At 38.6% G+C, this 20,752-nt stretch overlaps 1 protein-coding gene and 1 pseudogene across 9 annotated transcripts in view; one reads left to right on the top strand and one right to left on the bottom strand.

Annotated features, from left to right (window-relative positions):
* FAM149B1 (family with sequence similarity 149 member B1) overlaps nucleotides 1-20,752 on the bottom strand; it is a 103,193-nt gene that overhangs the window by 25,170 nt on the left and 57,271 nt on the right. For all 9 annotated transcript variants that reach the window (XM_066348845.1, XM_066348843.1, XM_066348838.1 and 6 more), the window contains one exon: nucleotides 19,588-19,775. In XM_066348845.1, the coding sequence (XP_066204942.1) occupies nucleotides 19,588-19,775 (188 nt within the window). The remainder of the gene's footprint in view (nucleotides 1-19,587; nucleotides 19,776-20,752) is intronic.
* On the top strand, nucleotides 18,035-18,153 carry LOC136381561 (5S ribosomal RNA; annotated as a pseudogene).

Here is a 20,752-nt window from a genome sequence, read left to right as displayed (position 1 = left end):
ATAAAATTTTCATTTATTCACTGTATTTCTTCAATTTTTATTTTATTTTTTAATCATCTCTTATTAGTGTTATTAATAATACCACTCTCAAATGCCATTAAGGAAAAAGAAATCAAATATCATGGATACAAAAGACAGAAATGTAGCTCAGATAAATGGTAAAAAATCTCTAGAAAAAAATTTCAATTGCTTGGGAAACTTGGAGTTAAATGACAGAGAATAAAAAATTGAAGTCCTAAAATAACTCAGGGAAATACAAGAAAGCATGGAAAAACAATTTAGAGAGCTCAAAAAACAATTCAATGAACAAAAAGAATACATCACCAAGGAAATAGAAACTATGAAAAGGAATCAAACAGAGATGGGAAAACTCAATACATGAACTGAAAAAGGAGGTAACAAGCTTAGCTAGTAGAACAGGCCAAATAGAGGAGAGAATAGTGACATAGAAGACAGGCAACTAGAGATACTACAGAGAGAAGAGGAGGCTCACAAATTTAAAAAAAAGAGAGAAATCCCTACAGGAATTGTCTGACTCTATCAGAAAGAGCAACTATATCAGCAATGGGTATATCAGAAGGAGAAGAGAGAGAAAATGAATGGAGAACATATTCAAACAAATAATAGATGAGAACTTCCCAAGCCTGTGGAAAGATTTAGAGCCTCAAATCCAAGAAGCAAACAGAACACCAAATTACCTTAACCCAAACAGACCTACTCCAAGACACATCATAATGAAATTATTACAAACCAATGACAAAGAAAAAATCCTCAAGGCAGCCAGGGAAAAGAAGAATACAACATATAAAGGAAGGCCCATTAGGTTATTGTCAGATTTCTCAGCAGAAACTCTACAAGCCAGAAGAGAGTAGACCCCAATATTTAAAGTACTGAAAGAGAGGAACTTCCAGCCAAGAATACTATATCCATCAAAGCTATCCTTCAAATACGAAGGGGAAATAAAAACATTCACAGATATAGAAAAGATGAGGAAATTTATCACCAGAAAACCCCCACTTCAGGAAATACTAAAGGAGATTATTCAGCCAGATACAAAGAACAAAACAAAACAAAATTACAAGTAAAAGCTCCATCAAAATCACAATAAAAACAAGATTAATCTGTAACAACAAAAGCAAAAAAGGGGAGAGGACAAAGATTAGCAGTAGCAAAGGAAGATGGAGTGCAGAAGCACTCATGAGATAATGAACTATCAATACAATGAATATGATATATATCCTTTTTATTACCTAATGGTAACCACCCCTGAAAAAACCACTGCATAAACACATGACTTAAAAAAAGAAGAAACATAGGAAAGAAGTATGGAATACAACCAAACAAAAACAAATGACAGAAAAACAAAAGAGAAGAACCAAACAGGATACAGAGCTATCAGAAAGCAATATATAAAATGGCAATAGAAAACCCTCAAGTGTCAATAATTACACTAATGTAAATTGATTGAACTCACCAGTAAAAAGACACAGAGTAACAGAATGGATCAAAAAAGGAAATTCAACTGTATGCTGCCTTCAAGAAACATATCTAAGCTACAAGGATAAAAACAAGTTCAAAGTGCAAGGTTGGAAAACGATTCTCCAAGCAAATAACATCCAAAGAAAAGGAGGTGTAGCCATACTCATATCTAACAATACTTACTATAAGACAGCAAAGGTAATCACAGACAAAGATGGTCATTTCATAATGATAAAGGGGATATTGAATCAAGAACACATAACACTTCTTAATATATCTGCACCAAACAAAGGAGCACCAAAGTATATAAGACATCTACTAACTGATCTAAAAATAAAAACTGACAAAAATACAATACTTAGAGACCTCAATACACCCCTGATGGCTCTAAATCGTTAATCCAAACAGAAACTCAATAAAGAAATATGGGCTTTAAATGAAACAGTAGAACAATTGGATATAATAGACATCTACAGGACATTTCATCCCAAAATACCAGAGTATACATTTTTCTCCAGTGTACATGGAACATTCTCAAGAATTGACCATATGTTGGGCCACAAAACTAAAATCAACAAATTCAGAAAGACTGAAATTATACCAAGTATATTCTCTGACCATAAAGCTTTGAAAGTACAATTCAACTGCAAAAAAGAAGTAAACAAACCCACAAACATGTGGAAATTAAACAACATACTTCTAAAAAATGAGTGGTTCAAAGAAGAAATAAAAGCAGAGATCAAAAGATACATACAGACAAAGAAAAATGACAATACGACATATCAGAATCTCTGGGATGCAGCAAAAGCAGTAATAAGAGGGAAGTTCATATTACTACAGGCTTATATGAACAAAAAAGAGAGAACCCAAGTAAACAACTTAATATCACATCTTAAGGAACCAGAAAAAGAAGAACAAAGGCAACTCAAAACCAGCAAAAGAAAGGAAATAATAAAAATCAGAGCAGAAATAAATGAAATAGAGAACAGAAAAACTAGAGAAAAAAATCAATAAAACAAGGAGCTCGTTCTTTGCAAAGATCAACAAAATTGACAAACCTTTGGCAAGACTTACCAAGGAAAAATGATAAAAGGACTCATATAAACAAAATCCAAAATGAAAGAGGAGAAATCACCACAGATATCATAGATATACAAAGAATTATCATAAAATACTTTGAAAAACTATATGCCACCAAATTTAACAATCTAGAAGAAATGGATGAATTCCTTGAACAATACAATCTTCCTAGACTAAGTCATGAAGAAGTAGATAGCCTAAACAGACCCATAAGCAGGGAGGAAATAGAAACAACTATCAAAAACCTTCCAAAAAATAAAAGTCCAGGGCCAGATGGCTATACTAGTGAATTCTATCCAACATCGAAAGAAAACTTGGTTCCTATTCTATTCAGTATTCCAAAAAATTGAAGAAGAAGCAATACTTCCAAACATATAATATTTTGTGAGGCCAACATAACCCTCATACCAAAACCTGGTAAGGACAACACAAAAAACGAAAACTACAGACAAATATCTCAAATGAATACAGATGCTAAAATCCTAAACAAAATACTAGCAAATCGAATACAACAACACATTAAAAAAATAATTCATCATGATCGAGTGGGATTCATCCTGGAATCATAAGTATGGTTCAACATACGTAAAACAGTTAATATAATGCACCATATCAACAAAACAAAGAACAAAAACCATATGATCCTATCAATAGATGCAGAAAAGGCATTCGATAAAATACATCATTTTATGTTTAAAACACTCAACAAAATGGGTATAGAAGGAAAATAGCTCAACATAATAAAGGCCATTTATGACAAACTGTCACCTAACATGATATTAAATGGCAAAAAACTGAGGACTTTTCCTCTAAAATCAGGAACAAGACAAGATTGCCCACTCTCTCCACTCTTATTCAACATAGTGGTGGAAGTTCTATCCAGAGCAATAAGACAAGAGAAAGAAATAAAAGGCATTCATATTGGGAAAGAAGAAGTAAAAGTTTCACTTTTTGCAGATGATATGATCCTGTACATCAAAAACCCCAAAGACTCCACAAAAATACTATTAGAAACAATAAACCAATATAGTAAGGTCGCAGGATACAAAATTAATGTACAGAAGTCTATTGCCTTCCTATATGCCAACAATGAAACATCAGAAAATGAACTCAAAAAAATAATCCCTTTTACGGTTGCAACAACAACAACAAAAAATACCTAGGAATAAACATAACAAAGAATGTAAAGGACCTATATAATGAAAACTACAAAGCACTGTTAAGGGAAATCAAAAAAGATACAATAAAATGGAAAAATATTCCTTGTTCTTGGATAGGAAGAATAAATATAGTCAAAATGACCATATTACCCAAAGCGATATACAAATTTAATGCAATTCCCGTCAAAATTCCAATGTCATTTTTTTTAAAGAAACGGAACAAAAAATCATATGGTTTATAAGGAACTATAAAAACGCCGACTAGCCAAAGTAATCCTAAGGAAAAAGAATGAAGCTGGGGGCATTACAATACCTGACTTCAAATTATATTACAGAGCCACAATAATCAAAACAGCATGGTATTGGCAGAAAAAGAGACATACAACCAATGGAAACGAATTGAGAGCCCAGAAATAAAACCACATATACATGGAAAAATCATCTTTGACAAAGGAGCCAAAAACAGCCTGACCAGGCGGTGGCGCAGTGGATAGAGCGTTGAACTGGGATGCGGAGGACCCAGGTTCAAGACCCCAGAGTCACCAGCTTGAGCACGGCCTTATCTGGCTTGGGCAAAAAGCTCACCAGCATGGACCCAAGGTCACTGGCTCCAGCAAGGGGTCACTCGGTCTGTTGAAGGCCCATGGTCAAGGCACATATGAGAAAGCAATCAATGAACAACTAAGGTGTTGCAACAAAAAACTGATGATTGATGCTTCTCATCTCTCTCCGTTCCTGTCTGTCTGTCCCTATCTATCACTCTCTGACTTTCTCTCTGTCCCTGAAAAAAAAAAAATAGCCCAAAACACACAATGGAGAAAAGAAAGCCTCTTCAATAAATGGTGCTGAGAAAACTGGAGAGCCACATGCCAAAGAATGAAACTCGACTACAGTTTGTCCCCTTGTACCAAAATTAATTCAAAATGGATCAAAGACTTAAATATAAGACCTGAAACAATAAATAACATAGAAGAAAACATAGGTACTAAACTCATGGCCACTGGCCATAAAGAGCATTTTATAAATTTTACTCCAAAGGCAAGGGAAGTGAAGGCAAAGATAAATGAATGGGACTAAATCAGACTAAGAAGCTCTTGCACAGCAAAAGAAACTGACAATAAAACAGACAGCCAACTAAATGGGAGATAATATTTACAAACAACATCAAAGATAAGGGCCTAATATCCAAAATATACAAAGAACTCACAAAACTCAACAACAAACAAGCAAATAATCCAATAAAAAAACGGGAAGAAGACATGAACAGACAATTCTCCCAGGAAGAAATACAAATGGCCAACAGATATATGAAAAGATGCTCATCTTCACCAGCTATTAGAGAAATGCAAATCAAAACTAAAATGAGCCTGACTGGGCGGTGGTGCAGTGGATAGAGTGTCGGACTGGGATGCAGAAGACCCAAGTTTGAGACTCCGAGGTCGCCAGCTTGAGCGCGGGCTCATCTGACTTGAGGAAATCTCACCAGCTTGGACCCAAGGTCGCTGACTCAAGCAAGAAGTTACTCAGTCTGCTGAAGGCCCACAGTCAAGGCACATATGAGAAAGCAATCAATGAACAACTAAGGTGTCGCAATGAAAAACTGATGATTGATGCTTCTCATCTCTCTCTGTTCCTGTCTGTCTGTCCCTATCTATCCCTCTCTCTGACTCTCTCTCTGTCTCTGGAAAAAAAAACAAACTAAAATGAGATTCCACCTCACGCCTGTTAGATTAGCTATTATCAATAAGACAGGTAATAAAAAGTGTTGGAGAGGCTGTGGAGAAAAAGGAACCCTCATTCAGTGTTGGTGGGAATGTAAAGTAGTACAACCATTATGGAAGAAAGTATGGTGGTTCCTCAGAAAATTAAGAATAGAACTACCATATGACCCAGCAATGTCTCTACTGGGTATCTACCCCCAAAACTCAAAAACACTGGTACGGCCTGACCAGGCGGTGGCGCAGTGGATAGAGTGTCAGACTGGGATGCAGAAGGACCCAAGTTCGAGACCCCGAGGTCACCAGCTTGAGCGCGGGCTCATCTGGTGTGAGCAAAAAGCTCACCAGCTTGGACCCAAGGTTACTGACTCGAGCAAGGGGTTACTCGGTCTGCTGTAGCCACCCCCCACCCCCCCTCGTCAAGGCATATATGAGAAAGCAATCAATGAACAACTAAGGTGTTGCAACGAAAAACTGATGATTGATCCTTCTCATCTCTTTCTGTTCCTGTCTGTCTGTCCCTGTCTATCCCTCTCTCTGACTCTCGCTCTGTCTCTGAAATAAATAAATAAAAATTAAAAAAAAAAACAACAACAACAAAAACACTGGTACGTAAAGACACATGCAGCCCCATCATGTTCATTGCAGAATTGTTCACAGTGCCCAAGACATGGAAACAACCAAAAAGCCCTTTATAGATGATTGGATAAAGAAGATGTGGTACATATATACTATGGAATACTACTCAGCCATAAGAAATGATGACATTGGATCATTTACAACAACATGGATGGCCCTTGATAACATTATACTGAGTGAAATAATTAAGTCAGAAAGAACTAAAAACTGTGATTCCATAAATAGGTGGGACACAACATTGAGACTCAGGGACATGGACAAGAGTGTGGTGGTTACCAGCAAGGGAAAAAAGGGAGGGGGTGGGGGAGGGGAGGGGCATAATGAAAACCAAATAGAAAGTGACAGAAGACAATTTGACTTTGGGTGATGAGTATACAACATAATGAAATGTCAAAATGATCTGGAGATGTTTTCTCTAAATCTATGTACTCTAGTTTATTAATGTCACCCCGTTAAAATTAATTGTCTAAATAAAATTTAAAAAAAGAGAAACAAACAAAAAAAACTACTAGACCTGATAAATGAATTCAGCAAGGTGGCAGGATATAATATTAATATTCAGAAATCAGTGGCATTTTTGTACACCAATAATAAAGTGTCTGAAAGAGAAATTAAGGAAACAATCCTCTTCACTACTGCAACAAAAAAAATAAAGTACCTACGAGTAAACTTAACCAAGAAGGTAAAAGACTTGTACTTGGAAAATTATAAGACATTGAAAAAAGAAATCAAGGCCTGACCAGGTGGTGGTGCAGTGGATAGAGCGTCGGACTGGGATGCGGAGGATTCAGGTTCGAGACCTGGAGGTTGCCAGCTTAAGCCCAAGGTCACTGGCTCGAGCAAGGGATACACTTGGCCTGCTGTAGCCCCCCAGTCAAGGCACATATGAGAAAGCAATCAATGAACAACTGAGGTGCCACAACAAAGAATTAATGCCTCTCATCTCTCTCCCTTCCTGTCTGCCTGTCCCTATCTGTCTCTCTCTCTGTCTCTGTTACAAAAACAAAACAAAACAAAGAAGAAATCAAGGAAGATACAAATAAGTGGAAGCATATACCGTTTTCATGGAGAGAAAGAATAAACATCATTAAAATGTCTATATTACCCAAAGCAATCTATAGATTCAATGCAATTCCTATTAAAATACCAATGGCATACTTAAAAGATATAGAACAAATATTCCAAAAATTTATATGGAACCAAAAAAGAACACGAATAGCTTCAGCAATCTTGAAAATGAACAATAAAGTGGGAGGTATCACACTTCCTGATATCAAGTTATACTACAAGGCCATTGTACTCAAAACAGCTTGGTACTGGCATAAGAACAGGCATACAGATCAATGGCATACAGAACAGAGAACCCAGAAATAAATCCATGCCTTTATGGTCAATTGATATTTGACAAGGGAGGTAAGAGCATACAGTGGAGTAAAGACAGTCTCTTTAATAGTGTTGGGAAAACTGGACAGGTACATGCAAAAAAATGAAAGTAGACCACCAACTTATACCATTCACAAAAATAAACTCAAAATAGATAAAAGACTTAAATGTAATTCTTGAAACCATAAACATCTTGGAAGAAAACATAGGCAGTAAAGTCTCTGATATCTCTCATAGCAATATTTTTGCTGATTTATCTCCATGGGCAAGTGAAATAAAGGACAAAATAAGCAAATGGGAGTATATCAAACTAAAAAGCTTTTGCACAGCAAAAGATTACATGAACAAAATTAAAAGACAACCCACACAATGCGAAAACATATTCTCCAAGACATCTGATAAGGGGTTAATAACCAAAATGTATAAAGAACTTCTAAAACTCAACCCTAGGAAGGTAAACAATCCAATTAAAAAATGAGCAAAAGAAGTTAATAGACACTTCTCCAAAGAGGACATACAGATAGCCAATAGGCATATGAAAAAATGTTCAACATCATTAATTATCAGAGAAATGCAAATTAAAACCACAATGAGATACCACCTCACACCTGTCAGAATGGCGCTAATTAACAAAACAACACAGAATAAGTGCTGGCGAGGTTATGGAGAAAAGGAAACCTTTCTGCACTGCTGGAGGGAATGCAGACTGGTGCATCCACTGTGGAAAACAGTATAGAGTTTCCTCAAAAAATTAAAAATAGAACTGCCTTTTGAACCAGCTATCCCACTTTTAGGATTATATCCTAAGAATACCAAATCACTGATTCAAAAGAAGATATGCACCCCCATGTTTACTGTAGCATTGTTTACAATAGTCACGATCTGGAAACAGCCCAAGTGTCTGTCAGTGGATGAGTGGATTAAAAAGCTGTGCCACATATACACAATGGAATACTACACGGCTCTGAAAAAGAAGGACATTTTGCCTTTTGCAATGGCATAGATGGACTTGGAGATTATTATGCTAAGTGAAATCAGCCAGGCAGAGAAAAAAAAATCATATGATCTCACTTATATGTAGGATCTCATGAACAAAGTGAACTGAGGAACGGAATAGAGGCAGTGGTGGGGACACAGGGAGCAGAGGGACAGCTGCAGAGGGAAGGGGGATGAGGGGACAGGATCAGAGAAGGTGAAGGGATTAGTGAAAGTATATATACATAACACAGAGATACAGATAACAGGACAACAAATCCCAAAGGGAAGGGGAGAGGGAGTTAGGAGGATGGGGCAAAGGGGGAGTAATGGGGGACAAGGGGGTGGGGGTGCGGAAGTTACTGTATTTTTTGCTCCATAAGATGCATGGGCATTTCCCCCTCCACTTTTTTTGGGGAAAAGTGCATCTTATGGAGCAAAAAATATGGTATTTTATTAAATATTTTAACACACCATTTGGCTCAGAATATTTTTTTCTTATTTTCCTCCTTAAAACCCTAGGTGTGTCTTATGATCGGGTATGTCTTATGGAGCAAAAAATACGGTATATTGAGTGAAACTCTTGATGTTAACACAAATTAAAATTAATAAAAAAAATTTTTTAAATGACTGAAAAGTATGAAAATAATAAGAATGTAAAATTGGAAACATATGTACAGGAAGAGGAAAAATGTAGAATCCAAAAGGATAAAGATGGTAAATTAAAGTGATATTAAACAAGAAAGAATGAGCACAGATAGTTGTAATAAATCAATCACAATAAGCCTAAGAAAATTAAACATAATTTTGCAAAGACGAAAAAAAATAGACCACCTCCTAGATGAATCCATTCTTATAAAGTTTTAAAACGGGTACAATTAATCCATGGTGTTAAATCAGAGGAGGGTTAGGCTTAGGGTGGTAGTTTAGTAATTGACTGAGAGAAAGCATGATGGGGGCTTCTGAAGTATTGGTAATATTCTGTTCTTGATTTGGACACTGGCCATACAAGTAGATTAAGTTTTTTAAAAATTCATTAGGCTTACTTTATGTTAACTTGTTTTGCAATTTTCTATATAGGTATACTTTAATACAAGGTTTTAAAAATGTACTTGCTGGACTTCGGCTTCCAGCCAAGATGGAGTAACAAGGACTGTTTTTACCCTCTGTTTAAAACAACCAATAAATCCATGAAACAATGGTTTATAACAGTGGTCCCCAACTTTTTTGGGCCACGGACCGGTTTAATGTCAGAAAATATTTTCATGGACCGGCCTTTAGGGTGGGACAGATAAATGTATCATGTGACCGAGACAAGCGTCAAGAGTCAGTCTTAGATGGATGTAACAGAGGGAATCGGGTCATTTTTAAAAAATAAAACATCGTTTAGACTTAAATATAAATAAAATGGAAATAATGTAAGTTATTTATTCTTTCTCTGCAGACTGGTACCAAATGGCCCACGGACCGGTACCGGTCTGCGGCCCGGGGGTTGGGGACCATTGGTTTATAAGACACTGGAAATCAGGTAATGAAAGATAATGAACCATGAGATGGTAAACCAATGAAGCTAGCCCTGCAGTTGCTTTTAGAGTTTCTAAGACATGACACAAAGAGGAAGAACAGAGGCAGACCTTGGTAGATACCCTGACTTGAGAGTCCAGACAGACCAAGGCAGCAAGGGTTCACAGGACAGAGTACCAAATAAGAAAAAAGTGCATAACGAGAGGACCCAGGATATCTGCAGAGGGTAGGGTGTCCCTTGAGTACTCAAAAAAGTATTGATCAGTGTATGTGTGATAAAAAAATATCTGAGGCTAGAAAAGAAAAACAACTGAAAGAATCACAGGGAACAGTACTTGCTGCTGACATGAGACCAGGAATAGTACCAGCTCCCACCAGCCATACTAGAAAAAACTCCATTTATGGCCTGACCAGGCGGTACACAGTGGATAGAGTGTCGGACTGGGATGCATAGGACACAGGTTTGAGACCCCGAGGTCGCCAGCTTGAGCACGGGCTCATCTGGTTTGAGCAAAAGCCCACCAGCTTGAACCCAAGGTCGCTGGCTCCAGCAAGGGGTTACTCGGTCTGCTGAAGGCCTGTGGTCAAGGCACGTATGAGAAAGCAATCAATGAACAACTAAGGTGTTGCAACGCGCAATGAAAAACTAATGATTGATGCTTCTCATCTTTCTTCGTTCCTGTATGTCTGTCCCTGTCTCTGTAAAAATAAATAAATAAATAAGAAAAAATTCTTTTAAAAAAAACTTCATTTATGGGGCACTGGACAGAGTACTCAGAAAGATCTTGCATCAGTAGATGAGGAATAATTAGCTCTAGACTGAGCATTGCTCCAGACCTGTTTAACAAATCATAAAAGCAAGACTACAAAGGATCAAACTTCTTCTGAGTAACTGCATCACAGAAAAAGACCAATAAGGTATATATAAATTATAAAAATTCAACCCCTCAATATGATAAAATTCATAATCTATAAGCACGTAAAGATTACCAGGAAGAACTTGACCAGGTTGTGGTGCAGTGGATAGAGTGTTGGACTGGGATGCAGAGGACCCAGGTTCAAAACCCTGAGGTTGCTGGCTTGAGTGCAGGCTCAACTGGCTTGAGCGGAGGCTCACCAGCTTGAGCGAGGGGTTGCTGGCTTGAGCATGGGATCATAGACATGACCCCATGATCTCTGGCTTGAGCCCAAAGGTCGCTGGTTTAAAGCCAAGGTCACTGGCTTGAGCAAGGGGGTCACTGGCTCTGCTGTAGCCCTCCCTCCCCGTCAAGGCACATATGAGAAAGCAATCCCTGAACAACTAAGGAGCTGCAATAAAGAATTAATGCTTTCCATCTCTCTCTCTTTTTGTCTGTCTGTCCCTATCTGTCCCTCTCTTTGACTCTCTCTCTGTCTCTGTCAAAAAAAAAAAAAAAGAAAAAGAAAAATGATTACCAAGCAGGAAAACAATTCATAATGAGATTATCAATTATTGAAACTGACCCAAAATTCAAATATGTTTTAGTTATCCCACATTTTCAAAAATTAGCGACATAAGAGGAATTAAAGTCACAAATTATATTTCATAGAAAATAATGAGTAAAAAAAAACATTGGAGGAGCTTAACAAATTCAACATTGCAGAAGAAAAGATTAACTAACTTGAAGGATGTAAAGCCAGTAGCCACGGCCACCATCACAGCAGCTGGCCCATGCAGGTTCGCATTAGATTCAGACTGATGGTAATGAAACAATGAAGCCAAGAACTGGTGGGCCATTAGCTTTAATCCTAGCTTGCACCCAGCAGGCAAGTAAAAACACACATTGGGCTCCAAAACCCAATCATTCAGTGCTCACAAAGCTACTGACTTATCCAAGTTTCCTAGAATCAAAGGTTTCTAGCTCACCAGCCTTATTCACCTCTGTTCCCCATCTCCTTCTCCCTACACAAACTGGCTTCTCCTTCAGCATTCTGCCATCTTGGCTACCTCTCCTCTCCTCCACGTGTCCTCTCTCTGCTCTCCCCTCTAACGCTAATCTCAAGAACCGAGGGAGAGCAAACTCCCGGTCTGCCCCACTTCATAGTGTAGAAATCCAAACCTTTAATCCAATATACAAAAAAAGAAGTCTCTGATACAAAGTCACTTATCTGAGGCATAATGGGATTCCTCATGAGAGTGCACCACCCCACATCAAAAAGGGTGGGAAAGGCTTAGTCTTAAAACTAAGCCTTAGGCTATAAGGCTCCTGCCTGCTTACAGCCTGTCCCCCCACTTCCAATGCAAACTATAAGCGAGCAAACATGTATATCATATTTATAAACTTATATGATCAACAAAGAAACAACAATATAACTATCCAAAATTATATACACAGAGAAAAAATTCCAAAAAAATTAAAGTATCTGAGGGATCAAAATATAGGAGTAACTACAGTCCTGAGGGATGGTGGGGGGACAGAAAAAATATCTGAAGAAATAATGGCTAAAAACTTTCCAAATAAAATAAACCCACAAATCCAAATAGCTCAACAAACTTCAAGCAGAAGTAACAGTAAGAAAATACATAATTAGCAAAGCATAATCAGATTGCTCAAAACTAGTGATAAAAAGAAAATCTTAAAAGCAGCCAGAGGAAAAAAAGACATACACAGTGTTGGGCAGATAAAATATATTATGCTCATTTTGTTAAAGATGGCGCTGCCCATGTGGAAACCGTCACCCAGGTGATATTAATGTGTGTTGGGGGCGGGCTGTGGGCAGGCAGGATCCTTGTAGCCTGGGGCTTGGTTTTAGAACTAAGCCTTTCCCACCCTTTTTGATGTGGGGTGGTGCAATCCCATCATGCCTCAGATAAGTGACTTTGTATTAGAGACTTCCCTACTTTATATATTGGATTAAAGGTTTTGATTTCTGCACTATAAAGTGGGCAGACCAGAAGCTTGCTCTCTCGGTTCCTGAGATTAGCATTAGAGAGGAGAGCAGAAAAGGAGAGCAGAGAAAGGCCACGTGGAGGAGGCCAGGAGAAGCAGCAAGATGGCGGAGTGTTGAAGGAGAAGCCAGTTTGTGCAGAGTTTGTGCAGGGAGAAGGAAGGAGATGGGGAACAGAGGTGAATGAGACTGGTGAGCTAGAAACCTTTGATTCTAAGAAACTTGGATAAGTCAGTGGCTTTGTGAGCACTGAATGAGTGGGTTTTGGAGCCCAATGTGTGTTATTACTAGCCCTTCGGGTGCAAGCTAGGATTAAAGCTAATGGCCCACCAGTTCTTGGCTCCATTGTTTCATTACCATATGTCCGAATCTAATGCGAACCTGCATGGGCCAGGCTGCTGTAATGGTGGCCGCGGCTACTGGCTTTACACACAGGAACAAAGAAAAGGATGACATGAGATTTCTTGTCATAAACAATGCAATTGAGAAGACAGTGGACATCTTTAAAGTACTGAGAGAAAAACTGTCTACCTAAAATTCCATACTCTGCAAAATTATCTTGAAAAAAATGAAAGCATTCATCACCCATACAAGACACACATACAAGAAATGTTAGAGGGTATCCTTTAGGTTGGATAATTAAAATAATTTTTAAACCATTTTACAGTATATAATTAAGTAGGTTTAAAATTATATTCACAATGTATGCAAATACCACCACTGTCTAATTCAGAAAATTTCCATCACTCCAAAAAGAAATCCCATGTTTCCCAATTCCCTTCTTCCTCCATCCCCTGGTAACCACTAAACTACTTTTCTATCTCTATGGGCTGCCTACTCTGGACATTCTAAATGAAATCATACAAGAATACAATATATATATATGGTCCTTTGTGTCTGGCTCTTCTCCTTTAGCATATTTTCAAGGTTCATCCATGTTTTCGCAAGCATTATTAGTTAATTCCTTTTTATGGGTAATATACCACAACAAAATACCACAGACTGGATGGCTTAAACAACAGAAAATCATTTTCTTACAGTTATGAAGGCTAGAAATCCAAGATCAAGGTGCTGTTAGGGTTGGTTTGTGATGACACCTCTTCTTCTGGCTTGTAGGCAGCTGCCTTTTTACAGTGTTTTTTTGTATCCTCTTTTCTGTGCATGCACAGAAAGAGTTCTGATGTCTCTTCCTCTTTTTATAAGGATACCAACCCTATAGGATTAGGGCCTCACCCTTATGACCTCGTTTAACCTTAATTACCACCCTAAAGGCCTTATCTCCAAACATATTTGCATTGGTGGTTAGGACTTCAACAAATGAATTTTGAGAGGGACACAATTCAATCCATAATCCAATATACCATTTTTTTTAATCCACTTGTCATTTGGTGGACATTTGGGTTGATTCCCCTTTTTGATTACTATGAATAATGCTGCTGTGAACATTTGTACACAGGTTTTTTTTGTGGGTATAAGCTTGCAGTTCTTTTGGTTATATATTGATACCTTTGAGTGGAATGCTGGGTCAAATGGTAATTTTAACATTTTGAGGACCTGCCAAACTGTCTCCATTACAGCAATGGCTCCACCATTTATATTCTCACCAGCAATATGCAATGTGTGAAGGTCATATATATAAATATAAATATATATTTTTCTATCTTAGCAGGTATGAAGTGATATCTCATTGTGGTTTTGGTTTTATTTTATTTTGCATTTCCCTAATAAATAATGATGTTGAACAGCTTTTCATGTACTTATTGGTCATTTGTATATCTTCTTTGGAGAAAGGTTTATTCAGGTGTTTTGCCTTTTTTTTTTTTTTTTGTATTTTTCTGAAGCCAGAAACGGGGAAGCAGTCAGACAGACTCCCGCATGCGCCTGACTGGGATCCACCCAGCACACCCACCAGGGGGCGATGCTCTGCCCATCCGGGGCGTTGCTCTGTTGCGACCAGAGCCACTCTAGCACCTGAGACAGAGGCCACAGAGCCATCCTCAGCGCCCGAGCCAACTTTGCTCCAATGGAGCCTCGGCTGCGGGAGGGGAAGAGAGAGAGAGAGGAAGGAGAGGGGGAGGGGTGGAGAAGCAGATGGGCGCTTCTCCTGTGTGCCCTGGCCAGGAATCGAACCCGGGACTCCCACACGCCAGGCCGACGCTCTACCACTGAGCCAACCGGCCAGGGCCTGTTTTGCCCATTTTTAATTAGATTTGTCCTTTTATTGTTGAATTCTATTCTTTATATATTGTGGCTACTAAAGTCTTATGAGCTGTGTGACTTGCACATATCTGCTCCCATTCTGTGGTGGGTTTCTCACTTTCTGGATAATGTATTTGATGCAAAAAAGTTTATTATTCTGATGAAGTCCAATCTATTTGTTTTTTCTTTTGTCATTTGTCAGTGGTGTTATATCTAAGAACCCACTGTCAAACCAAAAAATAAACCCACAGATGCAAATAGCTCAACAAACTCCAAGGAGAAGTAACATGAAGAAAACATCAAGACATAGCTCATGCCAATCTCATGAAGATTTACTCTCATGTTTTTTTCTAAGAGTTACATAGTTTTAGTTCCTAAATGTGAGTATTTTTTTCCATTTTTAGTTGATATTTTATATACGGCATCAAGGAATGGTCCAACTTCATTCTTCTCCATGTGGCTATCCAGTTGTTCATACCATTTGTTGAAGAAATTACCCCCCCCCCCCCATTGAATGATTGCAGCACCCTTGTTGAAAATCAATTGGTAATAAATGTGTGGATTTATTTCTGGACTTTTGATTGTATTTCATTTATCTATATGTCTGTTTTATGCCAATATCACACTGTTTGATTACTGTAGCTTGTTATTAAATTTTAAAATCAGGTAGTGTTATGAGTTTCAGGATCAGCTTGTCCATTTCTGTACAAGAGGCAGTTGGTATTTTGATAAGGATCGTACACAACCTGTAGATCTATTTTGGGGGTATTGCCATTTTAACAATAGTAAGTCTTTCAATTCATAAACACAGATATCTTCCCATTTTTTCAGGTTTTCTCTCATTTCTTTTAATGTTTTGTAGTTTTCAGTGTACAAGTCTTATACTTCCTTGATTAAGTTTATTCCTAAGTATTTTATTTTTTGATACTGTAATAAATGAATTATCTTCTTAATTTTAGTTTCAATTGTCCATTTAGAGAGGCTGGAAGAGTTTTGAGAAGCATGATGGAGAAGGCATAAGTTGCCTTGAACAGACTTGGTAGAAATCAGAATTTGGAGGGTGCTGTGGGGGAGGACTCCGAAGGAAATAAGGAACATGTTATTAGAAAGTGGAAGAAGGGAGATGCTTGTTATTTGGTGGCAGAAAGGTTAGTGAAATGGTTTCCTGCGGCAATGTGAAAAGCAGAACTTTTAAGTGATGGTCTTGGTTATATAGCTAAGGAGATTGCTAAAGTGTTGAAGATGAGGTATGATTTTTTCTGGCTGCTTATAGTAAGACATGAGATGCAAGAGATAAATTGAGGGGAAAAATTACTAAACATAATAAAACCCAAGACTGATGGCATTGAAAAATCTCAGTTTTTCTAGATCGCAAAAGATTCTAAGTGACAGAAGGCTGTCAGACCTCCAAAACTGTACTAACAGGAATCAGCCTGATAAAACTACTTAGCTGCAAACATGTGCCTTTCATGAAAAAGGAAAGATGACTCAGTGGGTGAAACCAAGAGCCCAGGTAGTAGAGCAGAGGGCTGAGAGGATTGTTTCCAGGCTTGAAACTTAATGAAGGAATTCCCAATATTTTCCCAATAGGCTTTCAAAATTGACGTGGATCCTTTTTAACTTTCCATTCCCCTGCCCCCTCCTTTTTAACTGGAATGTCTATAAATGTTATCCTTCCTCTGGCCCACTATTGTATGTTGGGTGTGGAGTCAGATAACTTGTCTCTAGGATTGCAATGGCTAGAGTATATAGTTAGATGTTTATATACCTGTGTATATAACCTTTAGTTTCACAGGTCTATGGATGGGAAGGAATTGTGAACTACTAACTTTACTAAATATATTACATCAAAGAACTTGATTCATAGAAGCACCTGATTTAGATGATAAGATTTTGGAACTCTGTGCTGATAGCTATTTAAGATGAGTCTCTTGGAAACCTTGGAAGAGAGTTGAATGTGGGAGCACAGGAATCATTGGGGCCAGTAGAGGGATTGTAGTGGACGGATGCTAAGGTGGCTTCTCTGTGATGCTGACCTCTTGGTGTTCACACCTTTGTGTAATCTCCTCCCTTTGAACGTGAGCAGGACCTGTGACATTTTTTTCAGACCAGTAGGTGATGGTAGAAGTGATGGGATATCAAAAAAAAAAAAAGTGATGGGATATCACTCCCATGATTGTATTATATAAGCTTCTGTCTTGCTAGCAGTTCTGTCTTGCTAATAGTTCTTAGTGTTTCTTGCTGGTTTTGAAGAAGAAAGCTGGCATGAATACTAAAGCTACAAGAAAATACTAAAGCTTCCAAGAACACAAAAGGGGAAGTGCATCTTTTTCTATTTGAGCATCTAGGTGAGAACCCAGGCCTTGCCAATACTTTGAAAGGCAGCCTTTTGAGATCCCAAATAGAGGACTAACTAAGCCATTCCTGGACTCTGACCCACAAATCTGTGAGATAATAAATGTGTTGTTTGAAGCAGCTAAGTTTGTGATACACAGAAAAGCAATACAAAAAATTCTTTAAAAGTTGAATATACACTTAACCATATAATGCAGGGGTCCCCAAACTACGGCCCGCGGGCCACATGCGGCCCCCTGAGTCCATTTATCTGGCCCCCACCGCACTTCTGGAAGGGTACCTCTTTCATTGGTGGTCAGTGAGAGGAGCATAGTTCCCATTGAAATATTGGTCAGTTTGTTGATTTAAATTTACTTGTTCTTTATTTTAAATATTGTATTTGTTCCCGTTTTGTTTTTTTATTTTAAAATAAGATATGTGCAGTGTGCATAGGAATTTGTTCATAGTTTTTTTTATAGTCCGGCCCTCCAACGGTCTGAGGGACAGTGAACTGGCCCCCTGTGTAAAAAGTTTGGGGACCCCTGATATAATGCAACTATTCCATTCACAGAAATTTACCCAAGAGAAAAGGAAATTTCCAAAAAATTCTTGCACACTAGTGTTCATAACATCTTTGTCTATGACCATACCGCCTTGAACGTGCTGGATCTTGTCTAATCTCTGAAACTAAGCAGGGTCTGACCTGGTTAGTACTTGGATGGGAGACCACCCGGGAATATTGGGTACTGTAGGCTTGCCTGGCAGGTGGTGGCACAGTGGAGTGAATGTCAGCCTGGGATCCTGAGGGCCCTGGTTCAAAACCCTGAGGTCACTGGCTAGAATGCTCACTCAGCAGCTTGAGCATGGGCTTGTCAGATTGACCACGGGGTCACCAGCTTGAGCCTGGGATCATCGACATGATCCCAAGGTCAGTGGCTTGAGCCCAAAGGTAGCTAGATTGATCAAGGGGTCACTGGCTCCACTTGAGCCCCCCAATCAAGGCACATATGAGAAACAATCTTTAAACAACTAAAGTGAAGATACTACGAGTTGATGCTTCTCATCTCTCTTCTCCCCCTCCCTTCCTTCCTGTTTCTCTCTCTCTAAAAAGAAAACCCCAAAGCACATGTTTACATTTAACAGTCGAAACCTGAAAATAATCCAAATGTCCATCAACCAATAAATGGATGAATAAATTATGGAATAATGAAATACAACTGAGCAATAAAAGAAATAATTAACACATACAGGACATGGATGAATCCCAAAATGATCATGCTGAGTGAAAGAAAGTGATAGAAGAGTAAATGCCATCTGATTCAATTTATATGAAATTCTTCAAAACAAAAACTAATCTGTAGTGACAGAAAGCAGATTAGCTGTCACTTGGGGATAGTGGGTCGGGCAAGGGCAGGAGGGGGAGATTATAAAGGTCATCTTTGGGGTGATGGATGTGTTCACTATATTAGCTGTTTCATGGTTTTATGGTTGTATACACAGGTCAGCTTATCAAACTGTACCCTTTAAATATGTATGATTTATTATGTATCAATTATTCAATAAGGCAGTTTAAAGATGTATTTGTCACTTGCATTTCTTTTTCTCCCAAGTAATTATATTCAAAGAGAAAGCACAATCTCTGTCTAGTTATCACAGACTAGGCCTTTACTCACCTACTAATTCTCAAACATTTTTTTTTTTAACAAGAAAGACAGAGACAGAGAGAGGTACAGATAGGGACAGACAGACAGGAAGGGAGAGAGATGAGAAGTATCAACTTGTAGTTGCAGCACCTTAGTTGTTCATTGATTGCTTTCTCATATGTGCTTTGACCAGGGGGCTCCAACCGAGCCAGTGACCCCTTGCTCAAGCCAGCGACCTTGGGCTCAAGCCAGTGACCTTTGGACTCAAGGCAATGATCATGGGGTCATGTCCATGATCCCACACTCAAGCCAGCAGCCCAGACTCAAGCTGGTGACCTCATGGTTTCAAACCTGAGTCCCCAGGCTGACGCTCTATCCACTGTGCCACTGCCTGGTCAGGCTCAAACATTTTCTAAATATATCTTTGTTTCTGTGAGAAATACAAATATGAGTCTTTTGCACTAATGAAGCATATAATCTATAAACTGATCAGGGCTTGCAAATCATAAAGTTATTTTTTTATATTGTTTTCACAAAGATCCTTACCAGAAGCAAATGTCTCCCACTGACTACGAGTCAACTGCTCCATATAGCTCAGGACCTTGCTCCACACGTCATCAAAAACATAAGCAAGGACATCCTCTTTCATGCAGTAAAATGGAGCAATAGGAGGGTACCCCAATTTCTGTTTCTCCGTAGCTGCATCTGATTTCTTTCCATGAATTCCCTCTTCCCTGTAACAGAAGCAAGATGGAAAGACTTCATGGTTATTCTAGACTGAATGCTCACCGTGGTCCTCTGCTCCTGAGGAGTGTGATTTGTGCCCTGCCCCTGGCCTCTTGCCCAGCATATGTAGCACATGTGTTAAACTGCCTTGTAAACTAAGGGGGTTCTCAGCAGAGGAGACTACATTTCCCTTCTTATCTCACTCCACCCCATTGCTCTGCTGAAAAAGAAGACTGAGAATTAATTATCATTTTTTAGCTTTAAACAGATGAGCATTGTCATTTGAATAACAAGCTGTGATAGTTAAGCATACAGAAATAATCTTTTTTGTTGTAACTGGATAGCATATAGATTAATATTAATGTGACACATTAATGTAATTCTGATTATGCTGCATAATTATTTAAGGCAATGATTCATTAGGGAAGCAGTCCACATAAATTATTTAAAAACTTTACTAATCCAAATAGACATTTGGTAATTGGCTGGCAAGGAAAAGGGAAGCCCAAAAGCACAGGAAGCAACTCTGAGGCTCTTTTGGAGACCATGTACCTGTAACCCAGAAATTCCCAGTTAGCCCGTCTGTCTCTTCTCCGGCACAAGAGTGCTAAAAGCTCCACAATTCTGGGGGGAAACTAGCTATATATCTGCTTACCTATGATAGGTGTATTTTAAACTAAGACAAAGCAAGTTATGGAACTGGCTTGGAGTAGGGAGAAGTAGCTCAGCTTCTATCTACAGCGAAAAATAAGTTGTTTACATCTCTGTTCCCCAATACCCATTCCCAGACCCATTCCCAGAAGTAAACATGCATCAGTCCAGAGAAACAGTTACATTATACAATGCACTTGCTCTTTTTTTTTTTATTCATTATAGAGAAGAGAGAGAGAGAGAGAGCGAGAGAGACACGGGGGGGAGGGGAGCAGGAAGCATCAACTCCCATATGTGCCTTGACCAGGCAAGCCCAGGGTTTTTGAACCGGCAA

The sequence above is a fragment of the Saccopteryx leptura genome, chromosome 9 (assembly GCF_036850995.1).
Source record: "Saccopteryx leptura isolate mSacLep1 chromosome 9, mSacLep1_pri_phased_curated, whole genome shotgun sequence".
In the NCBI taxonomy this organism is placed as follows: domain Eukaryota; kingdom Metazoa; phylum Chordata; class Mammalia; order Chiroptera; family Emballonuridae; genus Saccopteryx; species Saccopteryx leptura.
Note: the sequence above shows the minus strand (reverse complement) of the source record. Positions and strands in the feature narration are given on the sequence as shown.